This window comes from Camelus ferus, chromosome 13, assembly GCF_009834535.1.
Source record: "Camelus ferus isolate YT-003-E chromosome 13, BCGSAC_Cfer_1.0, whole genome shotgun sequence".
Lineage (NCBI taxonomy): Eukaryota > Metazoa > Chordata > Mammalia > Artiodactyla > Camelidae > Camelus > Camelus ferus.
This window is the reverse complement of record NC_045708.1, coordinates 35,992,526-36,018,671: the sequence shown is the minus strand read 5'-3', so window position 1 is coordinate 36,018,671 and position 26,146 is coordinate 35,992,526. Positions and strand designations below refer to the sequence as shown.

The window sequence follows — 26,146 nt, the reverse complement described above, 5'->3', positions numbered from 1 at the left end:
AGTTTCTGCAAATCCGAAAATACCTGAGCCTAATTCATTGGTTTAAAAATATCATTTATCCTAAATTCAGCTCCACCTCATCAAGCCTAACTAAATTCACCTAATTAAATCTATTAATTAAATCATGCAAATTTATCAGTCCTATTTACCTTGTATATAGGAGAAGACTTAAAAATTGCTGTTAAATATTCTTACCATTGTTTCTTTTAAACAGTCATGCACCAAACTGAGGGGCTTTAAGGGGCATCTTTAAATCAGTAATCTCCATGATAAACCTTATGTATGAGTTCTAGGAAACAGGTCAATCTATCCAGCTAAATTTAACCTGCATAAAATTAAAATGAAATATGAAAAATGCAGATAAAACACTCACCACTCAACTGCAAACAGTGGACCTAAAGCCAAATACTTCGTGATTCACTGTACTGCTGGAATATATGTGAAAGAATTTATCGTGCCTACCAGTGGTGCGTGTTCCCTGACATATAATCTTTCTTTCTAATTATTCAAATACTTAACGGAAATCTTACATATACGTAATGGCTATCATTTTTATATTCTATATTTTATCTCTGTTTTGTCTTTGCTTCAGAAGGAAGGAAAACACTCACGTCATAGGAAGGTTCTGAAGGTCAAGTGAAGGAAGGACTCCTGCCCAAAAAGATGTGTCATATCTACCCATCTGCCTGAATCAGTCCCAAACCCACCATCACTTTAGTATTGGATTAGCACAACTGTGTTATTGTCATCTGCTCTAGATTTAGAGAGAGATGCACTTGGGGGGCAGTTATTAAGTATTTCTTTATTTTTAATGGAGGTACTGGGGATTGAACACAAGACCTTATGCATGCTAGGCAGGCACTCTACCACTGACCTATACCCTCCTTTAGAGAGAGATGCATTTAACATCAAGAATGACGATGCTTTGGAGAAAACTAAAAACTAGATGAACATCGTTTCAGAAAGGAAGGGGAAAAAAAGAACGGAGGTTCTCCTTGATATAATTAATGAACTGTCAACTTGAAAACAGAACACTGGTCTGAACAAGAGAAGGACAGAGGTGGAAAGGCTTGCCTATGAATTCAAAGATATGAGATAAACCGGCAGCACAATGAAACTACCTGTGGTTAGCCTCGTTCACAAACAAGCTTCTCCATGTGTTTCTTGGCATCCTAGAAGGAGGACAGCTAAGTCTCGTAAAAATATTCTGTGGGGCTGAACATATTCTTTGAAGACACTCTAGAGAGAGTTAAATCCCTAGGTAGAAAATATAAAAGCCAAGCCTCCTTTCTTTCAGAAACTGTTTTAGTAGTAGGGGAGAATAAAATGAGAAAAAAAATTTATATTTAAACATTGGTGGCCATATATTGGTGGTGGGTTTTGGATTTGCAGTTCTGTATTTAAACTGTACACAGAACAGAGAAAAATATGGATGAAACATATTCATAGAGAATACCAACACCACTTCTGTGAGGATCAAGAGAGACTGTGCCGGGAAGGCCCAGGGGACTCAGTCTGAAGTCTTGAGCTACGTGTGTGTTTCTGCATCTCAGAAATAGACAGGGCCTTTTTCTTTTTCTTCTTCCTTTTCTTCCCTCAGATAACTGAATCTTCCCCCTTTATCAGCAGTAGCAAGATTTGGCCACACAGGTATGGTGTCAATACCTTCAGAACAGAAAATTAAAACAAAGTTTATTTTTGCTCCCGATTTATGAGCTTATTTTGATAGCAAGTTGAACAAATAAAAAATTAAGTCACTGAAGTTATGTTTATTGAATCATCAATAAAGAATAAACAAAATCATTAAAGAACAGATCAAAATATAAAAATGAAGATTATCTCCAAAATTTAGAAACTATAGTGAGTGCCTGGCTCCTTGATGCCCAAGTAATGGACAATCCTTCCATGTGAACAGTTCTTAATAATCCTGTCCAGGAGCTTGGGTGAGGGGCCCCAGTGACCATGAATGGGCAGGAAATGCATTCTTGGCAGTTTGGGATGGAAACTTAAAATTAGAATGTAGTTTCCAAGGGAAAACTGTCATACATAATGGCTGCATTTTTAAGGCACTTCAGTGTATTTTGGATTAAACAGATTCTTGTTTCTAACAAGCTTTTCTTAAATCTGAACCTGAATATTTCTTTTTTTTTAAATCACGCACATGTGCACACGCACACACACACGTCCTCGTACTATGATTTGGCAATATCTCTCTTCTGTTACAATAATTTGTATACCTAACTTCTCCCCTTAGAAACCAAGCACTTCTCCCTACAAGCACTAGTTTAGAAAAGTCTACATCCTTGAACATAGTAGGTACTCAACAAACATTTGATAAGTGAAAGAACGGATGCACAGATTTGTACTAATTCTCTATTCCCGGATGCATATGACCAGAATATGTGCTTATGTCTGGGGGGAGAAGAGGTAGACAGGGGTACCTGGGGAATTCATTTTGTGTTTGTGAGAAACAGAGAACAAGACCACAAGTTGACACTAGGGACTGGAAAACAGAACACAGACAAAAAAATGTCCTGGGTGGATGCCCCTCCAGCACAGATCAGGTGAACAATAAAAACCATCCCTGCCCACCCTTCCAGAGGGATCTGAGTTCCCAAAGTGCTTTCCCACCCACTCTGTCACATTTAATTCTTACAACAACCCTGTGGGAGAGAGAATCATCATTTACAGATGTGGAACTGAAGCCCTGAGAGAGCAGTGATTTGCTCTGTCACAGAGCTGAAATTGAGTCTAGATCAGGAGTTGGCAAGCTGTTTTTTGTTTAGGGTGAGATAATAAAGAGTTTAGGATTGGAGGGACCTCCGGTCTGTCAGGACATCCCTGACGCTGTTGTCTGAAGGTGGTCATGTACGATATGTAAACTAATGAGTGTGGCTGAGACCCAGTAAAACTTTATTTAGAAAAACAGGCTGTGGGTTCAATTCGGCCTTTAGGCCACAGTTTGCTGACCCCTTGGTTTAGATCTTTTGACTCCAAACCCAGTCCCTTTTTCTTTTCTTTTTTTTTCTTTATTGCAGTATAGTCAGTTTACAAGTGTTGTGTCAATTTCTGCCAGTCCCTTTTGCCATAACTATGGTTACTCCATTTGAACTAGGATGTTATTGACAACTATTCTGAGGCCCTGAAGTTTTTTTTGTCACCTGGGAAAAAGTAAATTACCTTCAACAGTTTGTGTTAAGCACTTTTATTGTACTAAGGAAGTGTCACCATCATAGCTGATTATAACCCTTCATCTTCTCAGTCATTCTGGATAGAAGTTGTTTTTCCTTGCCTTTAGGGTCCTGGGGTTTATGATGGCAGGACACCAAATGTGACATCCTCGTTGCTGACGGCAGCAGCAGAGAAGCTGTCCCATTGCAGGGCTGACTGGAAGGAACCTCAGCATTTCTGCACTGCCAACCTGCACACCTTGCTCTTTCTTTCTTCAAAAATCATCATCTCCAGAAACCTAACAGCTACTCCCCTCCTCTGCAAAGCCCTCAAGGGGGCAGCCAGATGGGTAGCTGCTATTGATGAAAACTTCTGAGTTGAAGTAAGGAGTTTTTGTGGATGTTAGAACCCCTAGCTCAGGCTAAAATTCCGTTCTCCGTTTATCACATGATAAAATCCCCAGTCACCTCAAGATCACCTGCATGGCAGTAATCCACACTCTGGGTTAACCGCAGCCAACTCCAAATCCCAGGACTCCCTCTCTGCCAGTCCTGAGATGACTTTCCCTGCTGTCAGCTGCCTTGAAACCTACCTGAACACACCCTAAAGAGGGTCACAGAGCTCTGAGGCTGTTACTGCATATATGTCTGTGTGTGTGGCTCAAAATTGGACTTGTTGTATATCCGTGGTTAAGTCCTGGTTAAGCTTCACCAGCCTATTCTCTTATCTGGAAAAACAGGGATAATCCTTTATCCTCACGATCAAAAGATCACTGTGAGGATTAACTGTATTAACATGTGGACGAACAGCAGCTCCGATTTATTCAGTGCCTACTTTATGCCAGTTATTCTGCTAAGTGGCTTACTAAAATTACCTAATTTAATCCTATGCAAAATGGGTACCATCAGGCCCACTGTGAAGATAAGGAAAGTGAGGTGAAGAAATGTTAAGCAACCTGCCCCATGTCAACCAGGAAGGAGGCTGCGGGAGCTGGGATCTGAGTGAACCCTGGGCTGTGTGACTTCCCGGCTCTTGCCTTCTCCTCTGGCCTCTGTGCAAAGGCACAGCAGAGCGCCTGGCATCAGGCAAGAACTCAAGGGGACGCACAGCCCTTCCGTTGGGGGCTCTTCCCCTTCCTCACACTGATGGGGATGCTTCGAGATTCTGGAGCATCCGCATCCATGGCTCTGCCCCCTTCCATCCCACCTCTGTGTGTGTCTACACGTGTTGGGCAGTCTGAGTCTTGGCTTATCTCCTGCAGACTCAGTGTTAGCGGAGCCAACTAATCAAAGGACTTATTTTCTTCTGGTAGTTCATACAATTCCCTCTAACTAAGGACAGTTTAAAGTCTTGTTACTCAGTCATCCTTGTACCAGCATGACTGGCATCACCTGGCGGACTGGTAAAAACTGCTGCTTTGGCTTCTTGCTGTGAGACCCTGGCTAAGTTACATGAACCTCCCTGCACCTTGGTTTTCAAGAAAACTACACACCTAACTCACAGTCACAGGGAAGGGAAGCTCTGATATGAGCTCTCAGAACTTCTTAATATATGCTAATTCTTTTCATCCCCCAACTTTTCATTCCTACTTTGCCCTTTCCTGTTGCAGTAATCTCATCTGTAAAATGGACTTACTACCTTTTTCATGGAGGTACCAGGAGGATTAAAAGTGATAATGCATGTAAAATGCCTGGCACGTGACAGGTGCTCAACAGATGCTGGTTCCTTTTCTTTCTTTTCCCATGATCCATGAGATACTGCCTTACACCCCTGCCTATGAGGATGCTGTCTCCTCAATGAGGCCTCAACTTCCTCGAAGGTGGAGAGTGTTTCTGAAGCTTTTCTTCCACACTGGAGCACATAATATGCAACAGGCACACAAATTCCACATATAACTGATACATCTTAGATAATATGAGTGGGTCCCCAATGACCAAGGACTTGTTCCTGCCTTTGGGAGGCTTATTACGTAGAAGGGAAAGATAAATAAACATAAGGATTAATTATAGTCCAGCAAAAATAATAAATATACTTGAGGTTTTTCTTTTAAAGTTACATACAGGAACAGAGAAGAGGTGAAGACTGATTCTCACTGAGCAGAGTAGGGAAGACTCCCAGGAAGAGGGGGCGTTTGAGTTGGGTTTTGAAGAAGAAGCAGAATTTTGCTAGGATTGTCCTATTAAAGGGATGCAATTCCAACTTGAGGGTTGAATCTAAGCACTGTATTAATCTAGCCCACAGATATTTAGTGACTATCTATGATGTGCCAGGCATATGTTCACCGGGAACACAGCAGAGAACGAAAGATACTTGGTTTCTGCCATCAGAGAATTTATATTCTGACTGGGGGTAAGGGAGTGAGAGAAGAAAAATATCCATAAAATATAAAGTTTGTGAGACGATGGTGAGTTCTAGAAGAAAATAAATCAGAGAAGACAGAAAGGCAGTGTCAGGGGGCAGGGTGGCAATTTTTTAATAGGGTGGTCAGATGAGGCCTTGCTGCTAAAGAGACATGATAGCAGAGACCTGAAGGAGAGGAGGCAGCCAGTCCCCCCATCTGAGGGAAGGCCCTTCCAGACAGAGAGAGTCTCATGGGCAAAGGCCCTGAGGTAGGAGCATGCTTGGCATGTTGGAGCGATGGCACAAGTGAATGTGAGGGCAACGCACAATGCATTCGTCAAAGGCTGAAAAGAGGAAAGGGGTATCCCTGGTTTCTCCAAGCTCATTCTTAGGTGCCGCTGAGTAAGACGCACATGAAAACCACGCCAACCCCTTCCCCTTGGCTGTGCAGATCAAGTGAACTGCACTCACTGAAACATTTCTTCAAAACCATCTCTTAACGTGTGTCTCTGTTCCCCTCTAGACTGGAGGTAACTTGAGGCCAAGATGATATTTTATTCATCTCTATACTCCCAGGACCTACCACAGGGTCCGTGACATTGTCGGATAGCTAGTAAATGTCTGCTGGGTGAATGAATGACTATCATCTATTCACATGCATATTTACATCCTCCTAACCACCCTAAATCTCCCAAAATCCAAATAAAAGGGACCAGGAAGAGCAGCAAAATCTTTTACCAGGGCCTCACCTGTGTCCAGGGGATGGTGGTAAGAGGTATGGAACCAGATCCTATGAAACACATCTGCCAGACCTGCAGGCTTTAGTCTGAAGGAGAGCAGACTCTAGAGGTCCTCAAAGCCCCTTCCAAAATTTGAAGGGCTGTCATGGGAACACAGGGGTAGACCTGCTATGTGGAGTCCCAAAGGAAGAATGGGGATCAGGCAGCAGAAGAAAGTGAGGGAGTAGGTTTTTGCCTTGGTAAGAGGAAGAACTTTCTACTAATGATTTTATAAGAGTGTATGGGCTGTCTTGTGATGTGGTAAGGACTCCACGACTAGAACTATGCAGACAGAGGCCAGATCGACATGTCATCAGGAGCTGATGCAGCAGTTAGCAAGGTCAACTCATAAGATCCTCTCTAATGCTAAGATTCAAAGGTTCTACATTGTATTTATGCTTACAATCGGTTCCAGTTTAGCCTGATTTCTAGTTGAGAAAATAAAAATATTAGAGGATATTTATTAAGTGTCTACTGTTGGCTAAGCAATTTACATATATCATTATCTAAATCAATCTTTACAATCTCTGAAGTAGGCATTTCTCTCCCTGTTTGGCAGAAGGGGAAACTGAGGTGCAGACAGGAGAAGTAACACATCCGAGGTTACTTGGCTAGAAAACAGGAGCCAGACCCATCTGACTCCTGAGCCTGTGCACTTCCTGCTGCACCCTGGTTTCTTGAATACACATTCATTTATGTGCCAGACACCTGCCCTGACACAGCACAGTGTGCCTGAGACTTTGAGAGGGCCTGGGTTTTCTAGTACTAAGTCTTCATTCTTTTCATTTAATTCCAATATACACCCCAAAGTATCCTGTTCCCACCTTCCGAATTGGTTGCATCTGTCAAACTGGATCTGGTATGTCACAGAATGACAGTCTTGGAAAGGACTTAGGTATCAATCATCTTCAGGTCTTTTCTACAGATTTGGAAACTGAGGAACAAGGAAGAAGCAAGCAGTTCATGGTCTGGTAAGAAAGTTAGAACTGTGAATAAACAATGATAGTAGAGTGTGGTTAAGTGCTATGACAGTGAGAAGGAGAAAGGGTTTTCTGGAGGGTACATCTGAACTGAGACTAATTTGAAAAGATTGATAGGAGACAACCAGGCAAAGGACAGAGAAGGGCATTCCAGGAGGAGGGGACAGCTTGAGCATCGACCCTTGAGGAGAGAGGACTGTTACTCAGTCTACAGCTATCATCTCCAGGAGGCCAAAGGTTGTTGATATCAACCAGAACTGTCAACATTGTTTCTGAGTTGAGTCTGTGCTCGGCTGTACACATGAGATCTCCCCATACCTCTGGCACAGATTCAGGAATTATTTAGGCATCTGAAATTTTGACTCTCTGCTCTCTGCCAACAGCAAACACTATCAAAAAAAACAGGACCCAGCCTTCCTTATTCTGAATTCCCAAAGTATTTAAAATTACATTGAACCAGTACTTGGTTATTTCCAGAGGCTACATTTTGGTTTCCTAAGTAGATGTAATTTCCCAGCGGTTGAGAATTCATCATGTGGCATCAAGATGTTAACAAGCAAAGCACTTGTGCCACAGTAGGCATTCAGTATAAACTTGTCAAGCTCAGGGTATTCTCAATGGACCTGAAGTTCCTCAGGGCAGGAACATGGGTCTTTTAAATCTTGGTACTACCAATATCTGGCACATAGTAGGCTTTCAATAAATCTATGTTGAATAAATGAATGAATGAATTCTATAAGCACATGAACAGTAATGAAGGCAGTTATCATTTTCTGAGGGCTTACTATGTGTTAGTCACTGTACTGGGTACCTTATTTCTTTTTTACCAGCTTTATTGAGGTATAATTGACAAATAAGCTTGTTCGATATTTAAAGTGCCCATCACGATGATTTGATATATGTGTACATTGTAAAAGGATTCCTCTCATTTAGTTAACTAACACGTTTATCTTTTTTTTTTTTTTTTTTTGGTGAGAACATTTAAATTCTACCTGACTGCTTTATTTTTATCAGCTCACCTACTCCCTAAAACAATCCTAACAAGGTAGGCATCTTCACTGCCATTTACAACTGAGAAGGCTGATGACCAGAGGCCTCAGATCCTAAGACATAAACGCATCTGTCTCTAAAGCTCATAGAGGCTTTCAGTAGAGTTTCCTGATTTCAGACACAATATCAACCAAACTGCTCAAGTAGATGTAAAATAATGCCTCTGTTACTGGGGTGAGGTACATGGAAATTCAGAGTATATATGATGATTTCCAGGAGTCCCCAAGGCAGGAAGGACCAGTTACAAAGCTATACTATTTTATAAAGATAGCCAACCAACCAATTCTCAAAGGAGTTTTTTATTTTTTTTAACTTACTCTTTCGGTTTGTCCTATAAAATAAGTTGCTCCAAATGACAGATCATCAAATATACATTTCAATAATAAACCTCAATAGGGAGAAGTCCCTCAGAGCGATCTGAGAGGCTGTCATCCCGGCTCGAGTCATTCTGCCCAATAAAATGTAACTCTCAGCTTTTAGGCTGTGCATTTATTTTAGTCAACAATTATGGTAACCACGATAAGGGACCTAGAGCAGACTTCTCTTCTTTGCCCGAACTCTATGAGGAACCGCAGCCTTGGTTCCAGCAGAGGCCCTTTGTGCCCATCTGCCTCCTTGGGGAGTCCAGACGAATTTGGGAGACCATGAATCCACTGGCCTGGTAAAGCTACAGTATCTCCCATCTAGTGCTTTTTCTACATGTTCAGGTGGTCCCGAATCAGATGGCTGATTAGATTTTCAATTTCTTCTGGAGCAACTGCTACCTGGAACTAATGTGTAAGATGGTAACTTCAGGCTGAGCACAAAATTCCTGGAACACAACCCTGTTACATCACCACCAACCAATCAGAAGAAAGTCTGCACACAGTGGAAGATACAGAAGACTGTCCCCCTCCTCAAATGATTAAATGTGATTAATATCCCCCTTTTCCCTTTAAAAACTTCCATGGACAAGTAGAATATTCAGAGTTGGTTCTCAGACAGAAGACCACCTTCTCCCTAGGTCGCTGGCCTCCTGAATAAAACAATCTTTTCTTTCCAAAAAAAAAAAATTATAATAATAATAAACCTCAATAAATGAATAAACTAAACTAATCTGAACCCTATTTTTCTTCAGTCTGTTCAGGAAAGAAAAGTAATTCATAAGATAAAAAGCTAGTACCAAGTACTGACACTTAGAAAAAAACCAAAAGGAAAAAAATTCTAGGTAGTGTACCAGGGACAATAGAAGCCTCAGTGACAATTGTCTCACCTTCAGCATTTATCACACAAAAAGAAGTGTTCAGACTGATGACCCTGGGGCAATAAAAGATTCTTAATCGAAGCAATATTAAATTAAATTATGTTCAGAATATTCTTACAGAGAGGAAAGAACAGTCACATTTAAGTATTTTTAACAAGGGTTAAAACAAAAAGAGGAGGAATCTGGCAAACTCCCAGCGAGCCAGAGACACGAACTGGAATTCTTAACTCCTGATTGGCTTACTCTCCCATGAAACAAAGGTCTGGATGTCAGACAGACAAGGCTTCCCTCCCGGGATGGATGTGAACCAACAGGTGATTCCACAAACGCTGCTGATGTTGCTAGGGTTTAGCAACAAAGGAAGAGAGAGAAAAAGTGATCAGGTTAATAGGAACTGCATACACTGTAATCAGCCTTTGGGCAAAATGAGACTGTCTGTGGGTGAATGTCTGTTGGGTGAAAGGATGTGCTGTGTGCAGGCACTAAGACAATGGCTTTCAAAACTCCCACCACACACTACTCCGAGAAAGGGCTCCTGATGCCATATTGGGATTATAATTAATTGACATAAGTTATGTGAGAGGAGTTGGCACAAAGGAGATGCTTTGTAAATATTAACTGAATATAAATCTATTAAAATTGCCTGTATTCAAAATAAAAGAAAATTCAGGGCTCTCAACAAAGGAGGTGAGATAAATAACTTTTCTGTGCTGAGATCAGGCAGGATGTCAAATATGAGTTGGAGAGGAAGGCTGTCTGAAAACCTTTGCCAATGTGTCTTTTCTGAACTAAGGGCCTGGGGTTCTCTGGCGGTGGACTTACCACTCCCAGCTGTGTGGAAGTCCCTGGCCCCATCATCAAGTTCACTGATAGTAGAGTACCATCAGGGAGCTCACCCTGCGGTCCGAGAGCTCAGTTCGGTTCCAACAAATGTTTAGAAAGAAAGAAATTCCCCAGATGCATGGAAAGGAAAAGAAAGAAGAAACAAAAGTCCATTTCCCCTTTCCATTACCATTCAGCTTGCAAGTAAGAAGCAAAAGAAAGAAAGAAAAACCCAAGAACAAAAGAACTCACACAGAAATGGGTCTGCAGAGTGAAAATCGAGGAGGGATGCCATCTCCTTTTGTTATTATTATTTCTTTAAGCTAAGGGCTTCTCTGGGGATGGCTACACCAGGCAAGTGTGGCCAGCCTCACTACATGGAGTCAAACACCTGGGAGAGGAGAAAATGACGGAGGGTCTGGGATGTGTGAGACTCACAAACTGTAAACACCGTTGAATGGCTCAGCTCTTTAGGGTGATGGAAAATGAAATGCCACCCTGACAATTGGGAAACCAAACAAACTTATACTTTAAATCATGCCCAGAACATACTCAGTAATTTTCAACAAAAATGCCTAGTATATGATGGGACTATGCTGGTGCTAGAGGGATGGGTCCACATACTAGAGGGATGGCGCCACTTTCTGCTCCGCTTGGGAGTTGGTGAGACTTTCCTGGGAGACCAAAGCCTCCATGTGCCCGCCCACACGCAGCAGAGGACCCCACCTCTTTCTTAATAAGGAAATGAGTTCATCATCAGTGGTAACTGTCCCAAACTGCCTTCTTCCCTTCTACCCTCAAACTTATCCCTAATGAAGCTCCATTCCTCCCTCCTGGCTTAGAAAGTACAGTTCACAAAATGCTGGAGAAGAAAAGCTTCCCTGGGTAATGTTACGTATTACATCGTTCCTTTGAAGATGTACAACACATATTAGCACAGAATCGGAGAAGCAGTGATACAAAGAAACCCCTTTCTAACTTGGTTCACTTCAGTTTCCCAAACTCAGTTGGTCACAGAAAACTGGTTTTAAAAAATATTATCACCTATTAAATATCTTTGGGAAAGACTTTGAGATGGGATTCCAAAATGAACATTACTCTTTAAAACAGGACTGCATACTGTCTCAAGATAAAATTACCCTAAGGTGGGGGGGGGGGCCCTCAACTCTGAGCTATGGTTCCTAAGATACCAGGGAGGGTAGCAGAAAACAAGGAGACCAAGACAGAATATTTCTCAGGTCTCTTCACTGCAATAGTCTGATTCTGTTTCTCAGAAAACATCACTCAGACTTGTTTCTGGGATTATCTAGACAGGACAGAGAGGCCCAGTGGGAAGAGGGTCAGACATCTGTGTACATGTTTTCATGGCAGTACATGTTGTACAAGTCTGCTTCTAGTTCACTGTGTGTCAGTAGTCAGCGTGCAGTGAGCTTAAGGAGTTTCAGTAGGAGAACCAAAGATCCAGAGGGAAAACACAATTGTGTGTGGCTGTATGGACACCCAAGCAGGAGTACACACTTACAGGTATGTATATAGGCACATATGTGGACACTGTCTATTCTTAACTAACTAGGCATATGACCCTGGGAGGTAGTACAGTATTGTAGGTAAAAATAGAGGTTTTGGAGTCAAACAAACGTGGCTTCAACTTTGTTCTGCCACTTAAAGGCTGTGTGACCTAGGACAAGTTACTTAACCTTTCTGAGCCTGTTTCTTCACCTGTTAAATAGGGCAAACAATACCTACACCTCACAAAATTACTGTGGAAATTATATATGTCAGGAATGTCCTGAGTTTTACATATACAATAATCCTGTGAATACCTCTATGTCACAAATGAGAAAACCGAGGCACAGAGTAAGAGTTTGCCTGTTATACAGCTAGCGAGTGGTGAGGCTGGGATGCAAATGCAGGCAGTCTAGCTCTTAATCACTAGGCTATCCTGCCTCACATAATTCTGGATTATATTAGGTCCATGATCTTCCCCTGGAAGACACAGACACACGTACACAAATAAACACTCTACACTTTCTCTTCCTCTCTGGCTTTTAAAATCTGCTGTTTTTGTCATTAATTTATTACATGGTGCAGTTCAAGTGGGCAGCAGGCAGACACCAGCTTCCCAAACACAAGGATCCTATGTGGCTGCTCAAGGAACAGAAGAACAAATTTCAACCCTGAGAAATGTTAGTTTGCTCTGAACGATGACTCAGAGCCGCTATTTTCACAAACAGCCTGCTAATTAAACTTTCTTATGAACTCTGCTAACCAATTTTTCCAATGCATGGAGAAAAATCATTCATTATAGACCGGAATCCAAAATCTAATATTAAACCACAAGTAGGATCTGTGGCATTGTAATTTGATCAGCTGGAGCATTAATAACAGTTACACACTGATGTCTGAGAGAGGTAATCAGCTTTTGTTGAGATGTACGTAGATAACAGAACAAAACATCTGGAAGGCAGGCTAGAAAGCAAAGCAAGCTTATCACAGGGGGTTTAGTATTTACTTTACCCTCACAAATCCCCTGCTTAAAACGTCCTATTTTCCAGGTGACCACAGTAATATCCTGAATTGGTGTAGCACTTTAATGACTTCCCGACACTAAATTAGCAGCTCGTCTGATGTCACAACACACAGTAAGGTGGAAAGAGCCAGTGTTATTCCCATTCTATGCACAGCAACCTGAGGCACAGAAGGGCTTGATCCACTGTGTGTCCCAGAGCTGAAGCTAGAATGAGAGCTTGGTGGATCTTTCTGTTTCATCACATTGCCACTCATAAAAGTGGCCTGATTTTCAAAACAATCTCAGAAACCATCCTGACATTTTCAAATACTGAACTAAATGCTTTCATTTACAATCCTCCAGAACCACTGAAACTGTTGTGTATTATTACTGTAGCTATTTCTGAGGCTTACTGGAATACATCCTACAGCCACGTTCACGACTCAGGGTAAAACAGCAGAATGTGGGGAACCCTCTCCGTGAAGGTCTCCTGTCCCAACTGGCAGCAGCACGTAGGCAGACACACACAAGTAAACAAGTAGCTCGGCCACCTGACAGCTGAGTGACCTCAGGTCAGTCATTTTAAACTCCATGAGCCTCGGTTTCCTTATCTAAAGAACGGGGCCACCATTACCTCTTGGGGGTGAGGTCAGGGTTAAATGAGATAAACATCAAGTGACTGGCATCCAGCAGTACTTAATAAATGTAAATTCCCAGCCATTCGCCTGCCTTCTCATATGCTGTCTCCTAAGTGTTCCTTGGAATTATGTAATTGAGGACCCAACCAGAAACAGATATCCCCTTTCCTCCTTCTCTCCCTTTATCGGTCTGCTGGCCCAGTGGTAGAGCCTTTGGAGAGAAGAGGGAAGGAGTTATGAGAGAGAAGGTGTCCCTTCCATTTATAGGTTGCTTTAGTTTACAAGGGTCTTCATGTGTCACCTGGTTTGAACTCGCAAGTATCATCCAATGAAGGTAGGGTAAGGATTTACCTTTTTACTATATATTGAGAAAATGGAAGTCCAAGGAAAAAAAGTGACTTATGCAAGGCCACACTCACGTCTATTAAGTGTGTGTGTAGGGGCTGTGGTGCAAGACTTTGATTAACATCTGGCTCACTTCTGGTTAGCCCAATACACTGCATTGTGTTTCTGACCAGGAAGTTTGGGGGGGGGGGGTCATGTGTGTGTTGGGGGGAGTACAGAGCTCTTGGGCAGGGCTCACTTCTTTTGTACTTAAAGGTGGTCTGTCTCATTGGGAAGGCTCCACTGACTGGTGAGGGCACTGGGAAGAGAAAAGGCAGCCGAGGACTTGTTGCAGTTTCCAGGGACAGGATCAGGAAATGAGAGTGACATTTGTTTTTCCTGTTTGCTGTCCAGCTCAGGGTCCTGGGGAACCTGCCAGAACTCAGAACGGGAACCCTCACCAGAGAGATGGAAGCCACATGCCCAACCATGGGGTGTGAGTGGGAGGGGGAAGCTGCAGACACTCAGAATCCACCGATACTCGGTTCAGGGCAGCAAGCAAGGAAACCCGCTTCAGGCACCCCCTCTGGCACAGTATCTACACCTGAAGTTAATGAAAACAGGGACTGCACTCAGGTAGCTTCTCTGTGAGGCTGCCTGCCCCTGCCACAAGAAAACTAGACGATCGATCTAACATGCATTCAATTTGAGAAAAGGAAAACTCTACGTATGTGATTTCAGGCTTCATATTCCATCTTACAGTATAGCTGGCAATAGTCTCCACAATCAGAAGCTCTAGTGAGTGTGGTGGGAAGGGGGAGAGGGGCTGGGGTCCTGACCATCACTTGAGAATGGCATCAAGGCGTCACCATCCATATTTCCTTGTTGTGAAGAAAACTCAGACTAGGTGGCTAGGTACCAGTCAGACTAGTCACTTAGACAAACATTTAATTTACACATTTTCTTTTTGGTCTCCTTTTACCATTCCACACCCATTTCCCTTTTATCTTGTTTTCTTTTCTTTGCTTTGCTTTGCTTTTTTCTAAATCTATAGCTATTTTAATTTTAGTTCTTTCCCATCATATAAGCCAATTCAAATCCTTTTTGGATCAAATGGCATACAAATGAATAAGAAGTCAGAAAGAAGAGGCAGGATAGGAAACAAGCAAACAAGCAAAGAAAAGAAAAAAGGGAGGAAGAAAGAGAGAGGAAAATAAGAAGCCAAGTGCTTCTTCTTTGGGCTGCACTGGTCTGCTCTGTAAAGTGAGTACGGACCTTGCCTATCTTGGCTACTTCAACAGGATCAGAGGAGGTCCTGAATATAAAAGCCTTTGAAAATAAACATAAAAGGCAAATATGAGGGATTATTAAATATACATTTTATGCTCATACTACCAATAAAATGATTTAATCTGATTTAAGATGTTTGTGATGAGAAATTCTATTAGTGGCCACAGGAGTTAGAGTAATTACCCTAATTAGCTGTATCCACTTAGTGTAGATGGGGCCCTGTCTCACCAGACAGCCAACTGAAAAACAAGAGCCATGCAGAAAACCAAACTCATAAATCAGCAAGAAATTGAAGTCAGTGGAAAAAAGAGTCACTGAGAGAACACGGCCCTGACCTGAGAGAGAAAAACAATGATTCTCAAATCACAGGGGCCACGGGAAGTCTGCAAACTTTCTGTCCACCCCTTTCTGTGTTAGGCCAGGTTATTTATCAGCAACGTAGAAGGAGTCTGACAGGCTTGGGTTCAAATCTCAGCTCCACCACTTACTAGCTGTGACCTTGGACAAATTACTTACCCTCTCTGAACTGATTTCATCAACACAAAGGAAGCACTAACATTTCCCCCACAGGGTAGCCCTGACTGTTCTATTCACAATCCCTTGAAGCTGTCTGTGAAGCTTGGCTCAGCTGCTTTCTCCGCATCTCCTACAATCTGCCATTTAAGGCTCACTTCTATTTGACACTTGCTCTGAGAATCCCAGCCCTCAGCGATCTTCTCCTCCTTTGAACACCCACAGCTGATGCTTTCTTCACCTTCATTCAGCAGAGGTAGAGCGGTGAGGTAACAGAAAGACCAGAGGCTTTGCACTCCCCAGATAGCTGATTCTAAACCTTGACTTCCTCATCCTTAAAATGGGGATAATACCATGGATCATGTATGACTGAGACAAAGCTTCAATGAGGTAACATAGGCGACACGCCTAGCACTGTAGCTGACAGACAGTAAGCATCCCATCAAGCTTCCAGCTTCATTGTATTTTATGAATCAGGGTCAGGAAGGGTGGGTTTGGGCCTTCGTGAAAATACAAAACAAAAACACCTCATAAAAGAGCAAAGGTGGCATCACCTTCATTCGTCATAAACAGGCTCTCTGCCCCGCCCAGACCTGCAGGGGGCCACAGGGCCCTGTAATTTTTCCCAGCTTCCCCCACTCATTGGCCCTGCTAGCAACAACATGTGGGCACCAACTGTGTCTTCCCCTCTTTCACTCTCTCACAGACCCTGATACAGAATTTAAGGGAAGAGAGGAAAGGAAATAACATTTATTTGGTCTGAGAGAGCAACACTAAATAAATAGAGTTGGCTGATTGAAAACGTTTTACAAATGTAAAAGCCTTATACAAATATATGGTTTCCATCTGAATTTTATCTTCTTTCCAAACTAGAAATATCTTCTCCCATCAAAGCTCAATTTTGGGGCTGTAGGAAAAACAAAAAGGCAACTTAAAGATCTTTAGTTCTGACAAGGAATAAAGGCAGATGACAGGGTTCATCAGTTAAGAGCAGTAAGGGAGATGTGGAATGGGGGCAGGGTGGGGGCAGACTGAAAAAGGAAACCACCACTACCACAGCTCACAGAGGACAAGAAAAAAATGAATTTCCCATTAACACATTTCAGAAAAGCACTTTCCTCCTACCCTGAAGCTGATGAATTACATTTTTTGATAATGTGTGGAAATTTCAGCTTGACATTACCTTCCTGCTTAGTTCCTAGTCTCAATCAACCAGATCATTTTATAGAGAAGGGGGGAGCCAGTGAGTGAGTGTGTGTGGCGGGGAGTGTGTATGTGTTGGGGGAAGGAGGGGTGGCTGGGTGAACAGGGAATTGGTCTTAGGAACCAAACAGTCAGCTAAAGCACAGAAATAGAAAATCCTTAAAATACCCAGGCCTGATTCACATCCTAGGTAAAAATCCTTTGAGACAGCTCTCCTGGGACGTGAGAATATTTTCCTATGGTTATCTGAGTTTGGAAGCAGGGCAGAAACGTCTGATTTGGAAGGGAAGATGAAGGGAAAGATAGCCAGGGGGCAAAGGGAAAGCATACCTGGTCTATAATCCTGACTATTGCCATCCTGGGAAAAAAATGTGTCAAAGGAAGCAGAATGTACCTGTACGAACGCTAAGCCTCACAGCTCCACTCAACTGCCAAAGTGTCCTAATTAGAAAGGATGAGGGGTCTCAGATTGCCCTTGATGGCGGTGTAAGAGGCACAATGATTATATGGTTTACAGTTTCCACTTAACGTTCTAACGCTCTCCAAGTTCCCCTTAATAAGGCAGACTCCCTATTCTCCTGTTTGGTAACCCCATTAGTCTGCCAAATCTTTTCCATACCTAAAAATTTTCCATTCACCCCCAACAATAATCAACTGCCCTCCCCAAATCAACAACTCAAAATTCTTTTATTCTTCTTTGTGGAATATGTATAAAATGACTACAGGGAGGTGATAAATAAAATAACAGATGCAAATTTGCCTGATTTTCCTCTGAATTCAGGAGGCGCATTGCACTGTACCAAGCACATTTTCAAAATCAGCAGCAAAATATGCTGATAAATGCGACTATTTCCTCTACCCTTCCCATCACTAACGAATATCCCTCTGATGTGCATGTAGAAAAGTTCATTTAGCTAATCAATATCTTGGGATTTTCTTGGATATGCATAATTGAGGCTGGGTTTTAACTATGCTTAAATTTAAGGCAGCATCCATTTCAATATAGTGCTTGCAAGATAAAGAAAAGGCGAACACAGTGAAGGTTACTTTGTGAAGAAAGAATCTGAGGGTAAAAACCACTCCACATCTATTTTTCCCTTGTTCAGGTAAGCAGTGGCCTATTTAATTTTAAAATATTGGTATTTATTTATTTATTTATTTTAATGCACAGCATTCTATTTTCCAAAACAAAAGATTCTGAAATCTAATTATGTTTTGCCTGTACTAAAAGTTTTCATTCCCTAGGTTATATAAGCTGAGCTGGTTTGTAAAGGGGAGAAGCCAGTTTAGTATTTTTAGGGATACTGCCAGAGAGAAACTACCATGGGATAACTCACAATTAGTCAGAGAGCCAAGAGTTCAAGTCCCAGCTCCTCTGCTTGGAAGCTAAGTCACCTTGGGCAAATGACTCAGTTGTTTATAAGTCCAAATTCCTTCAACTGCAAAATGACTGTCTTGGGGATTATATGCAACGCCCTTTATAGACCTCAGCACAATGCTTAGCACATAGTAAGCACTCAATAAACACTGGCTATGATTATGAATCTCTAAGAAGTCCCAATTTACTATTTAAATGAGCAACTATATTTAAAGCTTTTAATATAGTACCCAGAATACACAGAAAGCACACAAAAACATACAAAAGATGCTGCTATTATTTTTATTCATCTTTGCCGGGTGCTGTCAGAGATTATACCAATAAAGTTACCCTAGGGCTGAATTCACATTTCAGGAGTGAATTCAAAGCACTTTCATATTTTAGGATTTTTTTAGAGCCTCTTAAGGTTTATAAAGTTATCTTAGAAGCAAAACTTCACTAAATTCCCAGTGTCCCTATCAGTCCAGTTTCCTGTAAGTATATGCGGTAACTTAAAGCAACCCACAACCCTCACTCTCCTCTCCCTCTCAGCCCAAGACTGTATCCCTTGTAATGCCTCTTGGCCTCAATGCTCTAACAGACATTGCCCCCCTTCCCCCACTGCTGTAGTCCATGCCCCACATCTCACCTCCTGAGAAGGACATACAGGATTATTAGCACTTTCACAAATCTGAGAAAGAACAGAAGTTACCCAATGTCACTATATCAAAACTGAGTTGGTTCCTTTAATTAGACATGTGATTCTAGACACAAAGGTTGTGGCAAAGAAGTCATCCAGATGTCCCCCAGTAGCAAAGCATCTTTTTTGCCTTATTCTGCTTTTTCCACTGAATGATAACATTAATAAAGCCAAAGATATGTGCTATAAAGGAAGAAATGGGTTAGAGCTGGGGCTTAGGAAATGTGTTTGTCCACTGGGGTGCAACTCTGACTTAAAGTTTTGGTATGCTTAATTTAACTTGGCAATGCTGCCTCATATCAGACTACTGCTTCCAAAGAGGCACGTCCCAACTCTGCTGCCTCTGTCCAAAGCACAGAGGAATAAAAAAAGGCTTTTATTCTTAGACTGGAATTTTAGCTCTATTCCTTTGCTTTTCTTCCCTCTACCTAAATCCTAACCCTATCTTTCAAATGTCCCCCAATAGCTCCAGCTAACACAAACCTCACCCTTTCTCAACCATCCACAGCCCATATGGTCTGTTCCACATATGGGTCACTCCATATATTCAGTTTTACAATCAATAATGTTCAGTTTGGACCACCCTGTCCTCAAAACACCCCCTTCCCCATCCCTTAGAGCTCTCACTTGCCTGAAATGGTTAGAAAACTACCCTTAAAAACTACACTGCACGGGCACATGGAGAGTGACATCAGAAAAAATAGAATTCTTCTTTATCACTATGATGCAAAGAATCACACAATCTAGATAAGCAGACCAAAACTGTTTGTTATTATACAGAGATTTATTTCTGGGGATTTTTCTTTGTTACTTTCCCCCCTCCTTTCTCTATTCCTTTTGGAGAGGGGTGATAACAAGAGAGACAATTATAAAAACGCAATTTAGCATTCCAGCTGTTCTGGCTTTAAGACATACCCTGAGTCACCTAACTCTATCCCAGCTAAGCCATATGTTTCCTCCCCTAAAACACTGATCATCTAGGAACCTGGCTTCAGAAATTCAGTCTCAAAGTCTGAAAAACAAGAAGGCAACAAAATAAAAAATAAGAAACAAATTCAATTATCTTCAGTCCACAGGAATAACAGAATTTCTACGAGGGGCTTGGGATTGTTTGCCCGAGTTTCTTGGTTGCACAAAAATCCTTGCAGGCCGTGTACCACTTTCTTTCCCCTCCAACAACAGAGGCTGAAGGTGGATGGAGGAGAAAAACAAAGGACATAGCTTCCAGAGCCACCTCACGTCCACAACTGCACACAAAAGCAACTTGGCACACATGGTTTCTCTCCCTGGTACCTAGATTATCCTGATAAATGTCCTTCCCCAAATGGGGAAAGAAAATCTAATATCTCTGAGAAGATAAGTAGCAGAGATGTCCAAAAGCACTGTAAGGGAATCTTAAACTTGGCACTTTCAGTAAATTTGGCTCTACACCGAAGACTGAGCTGTATCCTCGGAGGATGATAAATATTATCTTGCCTCTCTTTACACACAAGAGTCTTGTTGAAAGCCATGGTGCATTAGGTACTCTCCAGAGGGTGGTCAGTAACTGCTACTCAGAGGAACACAGCGTTTCACTGGGTTATGGGATTAGGGCTAGGCAGAGGCACCCTGCACATGCTTCCACATAAGATCATGCTTTTGGAAATGGGGGTGGGGGGCTGGGGCGGTGGGGTGTCAGAGGTGTGGTGAAATCAGCTCCACCAGCTGCTAATTATCATGCTCCCTGGGGAAGTTACTTAACCTCACTAAGCTTCAGTGTCCACATGTAAGGAAATGGAGATGGTTTTCAGAGTTCAATGAAATAAGGTACGTCCACTGCTTACCAAGTACCTGGCACAGAGTAAGTACTTGATATATGATAGCAATTATGCCCTTAGCACCACAACACTTAAGTCCACGCCCAAATTCAAATGGAGAATTCATCAACAGTCCTCAGCTAAGAGTGAATCTAGCCTCTGGCAACATCATCAATGATTTCTCTTTTTGTCTTTCTCTCTTTCTCTCTCTGTTCTCCTCCCTTCCTTCCTTCATTCCTTCCTCCCTCCCTCGCTCCCTCCCTTCCTTTTCTTTCTTTCTGCCTGTCTCTCTCATTCTCAATTTTAGAAGCCAGAACTTTCTAAGGGGATCTATATATCCTCTTACAGAGTGGTTTGGGTAGAAAATCTTCATCTTGGATTCTTATCTCTTTGCCACTTCCCACCCCTCAATCCTCCCACTGGATATTTAGAACTTCTTGTAAACTTCACAGGATCGAGATGCATTGAGATCTGTAGGAGGTGTTGGAGGAAAAGGGGGGACTGGGATGGTAAAAATCAGGGCAACAAAAATACCTATGATGTCATTTACCCCGACTTCTGAACCAGCAGCAGCAGCCTTTCAATTTGCCTTTCAACTTGCCTGGCGTGATACCTCACCTCTCCTAGACCGTGTTATCACTTAACCCCAAATGTAGGCCTAGCCCGTGTTATCACTTAACCCCAAATGTAGACCCTCAGAGGGTCTCCCACTAGAGCCATCCCCAATTCTTCCCCACCTCCCCACAGCCCCATCTCTTCCTCCTCCTCTGACTTGTAGTGTAGCCAATTAAACCTGAACAACGGGTGGATGGAGGAAATATGCTGCATCTATGGAATGGTACAGCAGGGACCAGTTTCACTGTTAATTTAAAATGCTAGAATTAATTAGGTAGTGTAAATGAAGAATTTAATAAGCACTCTTTACAACCACAAGTTCTACTTTTATTAAACACTGCTACCAAATGAGGGCAAATATCTCTGGTCTCTCTGTATTTCCCTGCCTCATTCCCATAAGTTCTCTGCAAATAAAATTCTTTTTCCCCTGAATTAAAAAAATGGATAATTATAAATTTATGCCTGAATTGTATTTCTGCTTTCAACCCATAAGCTTATTCTTTAAGCTCAGATGCTTGTGCTAGAGAGGGTGCTAAACAAACCAAAGTTGACAATTTTGGTTTTGTATACCAAATTAAAGGCTGTCTTCGAAGCTGTCACTCCTATTCAAATCCATTCAGTGAACTACCAAATTAGCATTCTTTCAGTAAAGGAATCTGCTTGTTTAAACATGTGTCTTTAGAAAACAAGGAACAACACCATGAATCAGTACGTCTCAAAAATCTCACTCTAGTTCTAAAGGAACTCTTTTGAAAAGGTGATTAATAACATTCACTAATATAGCTGGTAGAGTCCCTATTTAGAAGGTAAGGCTACACCAAAAATATATTTTCTATACAAGAGTGGGAGGAGGAATCATATGGTTAACTGGTTTTAATTTGGTTTGAATTATCATCCTATTATATAAAGATTATTCAGGAATCTAAATATTGGCTTTCTGAGAGCACACGGAATTCTGTTAAAGGATGGATGATCCGGGCTCTGAGGTAAGATAATCAAAGCGCTGGTCCTATTTGGAGACCTTGATAAAATTTCTCTGTTCTAGCTACTCTCCTTGAAACACACTAACTGTACCTATAAAAATAACACCCCCCCTCAATTACTGAGAGACTGCTATGCTAGGCATCACGCTAGGCAGTATACATCCAATCTCTCATTTAATCCTCACAATAAGCCCTGGGAGAAAGTATTATTTTTCAATTTTACAGAAGAGGAAATTATGTTTGGAGGGTTACGTGACATATTTTCGACAGTTATTTTAGCTTTGTGATTTTGCAAAATACTTAATATATTGCAATATTGCAAGAGAATTAGAAGAATTGGAGAATATATATAGCTACATGCACACAAATACACTGGATCCTCTGATTTAAAATCAAGATAATATATCTCCTCATTTTAATTACAGAATTTCCTTTTTTCTTATATAGGCCAGCTGCTCTTCAATTAAACCATCCAGAGACAGGGAGACAAAAGTCAACACTCAAAAATGACAAACACTCAAAGTTGAGCATGAACGACTTTAGGAGTGGAGCATCAGAGAGCAGTAGCTTCACTGCCATCAGGAAGTAGTCCAGCGTTCTTCCAAGAAAACAACCTCACTTCCAGAAAGGTTACAGGGAAACACCCGCAGCACCAGCCCCAAAGAATTACAGCGTCAGCATCTGGCGAACATTAGGTCCTCAATGAATGGCTATCGGTTAGAAAAAAAATCAGAACCTAAAAATTTCAGGTATGAAGTATGGGGTTCTGTTTCACTTTCAAGTAAAAAGTCTCTGACTTCTCAGAGTATCTTCAAAACAAACAAATAAATAAAACAAAATACCTTCATTCAGCATCTCCCTCCTATTGCGGTGTAATTTTATTTCAGGATAATCTGCTATCCTTAGGGCCTATTTCTCCCCAGCGACAATGGGGCAGTTGTGACCTCCTTTCACAAGTCCACAATGGCCCCCTTTAAAACACTGTCTCGGACACATGGAAGAACATTGGACACACACAAACCAAATGTTTGAGAGGGAAGGAATACATAGGTAAAAACTAGAATGGGGAGGGCAGAGGGCAGAGCTGAGAACTAAAGAACAAAGGGTAGAGGTGGCTGATTAGGAATAAAAGGAGATACAACCAAAGGATTATTTCACACAAAATAAGGCTGAGGAAGCTCCAAAATCTTTATCTGTGATGACATTTCATGTAGTGTACACACACAGATGAGTTTACGACCGCGTGCCCCGCTGTCCTTGAATGCAGGAGGCACGCTGCAGACGCTCACAGGCACCACCACGCATAGGCACTGCTGCTGAGCTCTGCACATGTAACGGAACAATGTAGCTGTGAATCCCAAGCCTAGAATATTGAAGAAGAGCATACCTGTAATTTTGTCTCTCACGAGTTTGCAGGATTCTATTTCACCAATGCTCCCAAAGAGACTCCTGAATTCCTCTTGGGTCATATTCTGGGGTAAATAGTTGACTATGAGGTTGGTTTTGCTGTCATCTGTGGCTGCCCCTGTCTGCATGGGAGAAGGACAGTTTCTATTGTTGCTGGAGGGTCCATTGCTTGTATTGGATGTCGGGCCATTTGACACCTGAGGCTCCATGGTGCTAATTATCTAAATAAAAATAAAAATATTAAGCCTTTTGATATCTCAAAGATACAAAGTCTCTTTCAAGATTTTATTTTTTTAACAGAAAGAGAACAAGATAAAGCAAGATGGAGCAAAAGAGACGGGGTTGTGAACACAGCCAATTTAGAAGCATGTTTTTAACCAAAATGTTAAACTCCCCTTGCTATTTTTAGGCCAGCCCATAGATTTTGAACATAGACTAGAATGCAGTGGGAACTCTCCCATTATTTTGTTAATGAAAAGCTAATTCCTGTTTTCATTACACAATCACTCTCAGAAATGTATACTTAAGCCACACCAAATTATAATTAAAATGTAAAGTAATAATCATGATTAAAATTATAGTTCCATTAAAGCTGAAAAAGCTAAATATAGAGGGCTATGCTCACAAGATCAAATACAGTACCTGTTTATTAACTATCTCATAAAGTAAAATGACATTAAATTAAGGGGGGCTGTTCCATATGGGAAGGATTTAGATTTTCACTGATGCTTAATACCGATCAAACTTCAGATTTCATAAGCACATGCTGGGGAGCTACAAAGTTATCTAATGATTTTTCTCCCCAGCCACTCTGTTGTTTTTCCTGGACCTCTAATAAAAACTAAAAACACGAAGGAAAGGTTCCCTCTAGGTCTCCACCTTAGGTCTAGCACAACCCCAGGTTGTCTTCTCACACATTACTCAAAAAGGACTTCCTCTGTACTTCAATAGTTAATTAAACAAACATTTACATGAATGTGTGAACCGCCCTAGGCAGCACGCATGGGGATAGAGATAAGTCTTAGTCTCTACCCACAAGAAGCTTACAGTCTGTAGAGGACACAGACAGACAAATGATTATTTTAGGACAGCGGGCATGTGGTGGGGGAGCAACTAATTCTGCTTACAGTATAGGAGCAATCAGGGGAAGTCCCGAGAAGATGATGCCAGAAGGTTTTACATGAAAAATGGGTTTAAGCTCATGGAACCAGGTCATAAAGATGTCCTGTATTGTACGACCAACAGAGAATCACAAAACTGCAGAGCACAGAGGCACTTCAGGGAATAAAATTCAGTTCAAAATCCTCATGTTTGAGATGAATTTCAGAGACATCCAGCAACTTCTTTGTCACCACAGGAAAGTAGGGCAAAGTCTGGGCCTGCACCTGGTTTTCCTGGCCCCAAATGCAGCCCCAAAGTCCCAATTTTCCATTCTATCCTAGCACCACCCCTTATGTGTCCCTCCTGATGTGGCTTCTGCTGCCTGTGAAATCGATCATCAACGCCTTGGAAATGCAATTGTGCTCTGCCATTCCAGAGTTGTGTGACCTTGGGTAAGGGACTTGAACTCTCGGAACCTTAGTTTTCCTCATTTGAAAAGGGAGAACAATATGCTGTTTGCCTCGCAAGACGGTAAGAAGGATCTGATGTCATGATGTATGTGAAGTGCCTGAACAGCGGTGGGAAGACAACCATGATCAGAGATATTTATTAAGGTCACTCTGCCAATCACGTGATGTGACTTCTCTCACTGACTCCCCGCAAGAAGGCATATTCTAATATTCTCTACATTTTGTAGACGAGGAAACCAAGGTTTAGCAGATATCTGATTACTAGTAGCTTCCATTATTATTATGATTTGGCTGCTCAGAGAATTTGGGGGAGATAAGCATTTTTATTTAATATGTATGTAGTAAAGTGTATAAATCTTAAGGGTACAACTCAAGGAATGTTTAAAAAGTGAGCACAACTCACACCTGAGTGACCTTTTCAGACCACGATATAGAACCTGACCAGCACTCCAGAAGCCTTTCTTATGTCCCCACCCCCGTCATTCACACCACCCCCCAAAGGTAACCACTCTTCTGACTTCTCATCCACAAATTTATCGGATCTGTTTTTGAATTTTATATACATGGAATCACACAAAACGTACTCTCTCATGTTTTTTCACACATTACGTCTGGGTGTCACCCATGTTGTGAGATGCAGGCTGTTCTCCACTGCTGCAGAGAATTCCACTGTATGCAAATACCATGTTTTATTTATCTCTTCTACCTTGATGTGTATTTGGGTTCTTTCCAGTTTCTAATTGTGATAGATATTGCTGCTATGAGCATTATCTATACACACGCAGTTCTGCTGGGAATACTCCTGGGTGTATTCTGCTTTAGTAGACACTGTCAAAAGTTTTTCTAAGTAGCTGT

The 26,146-nt window shown here is 41.8% G+C and overlaps 1 protein-coding gene across 6 annotated transcripts in view; it reads right to left on the bottom strand.

Moving 5' to 3' along the window:
* ELAVL4 (ELAV like RNA binding protein 4) overlaps positions 1 to 26,146 on the bottom strand; it is a 90,369-nt gene that overhangs the window by 27,414 nt on the left and 36,809 nt on the right. For all 6 annotated transcript variants that reach the window (XM_032494240.1, XM_032494239.1, XM_006180226.3 and 3 more), the window contains exon 2: positions 23,701 to 23,941. In XM_032494240.1, the coding sequence (XP_032350131.1) occupies positions 23,701 to 23,941 (241 nt within the window). The remainder of the gene's footprint in view (positions 1 to 23,700; positions 23,942 to 26,146) is intronic.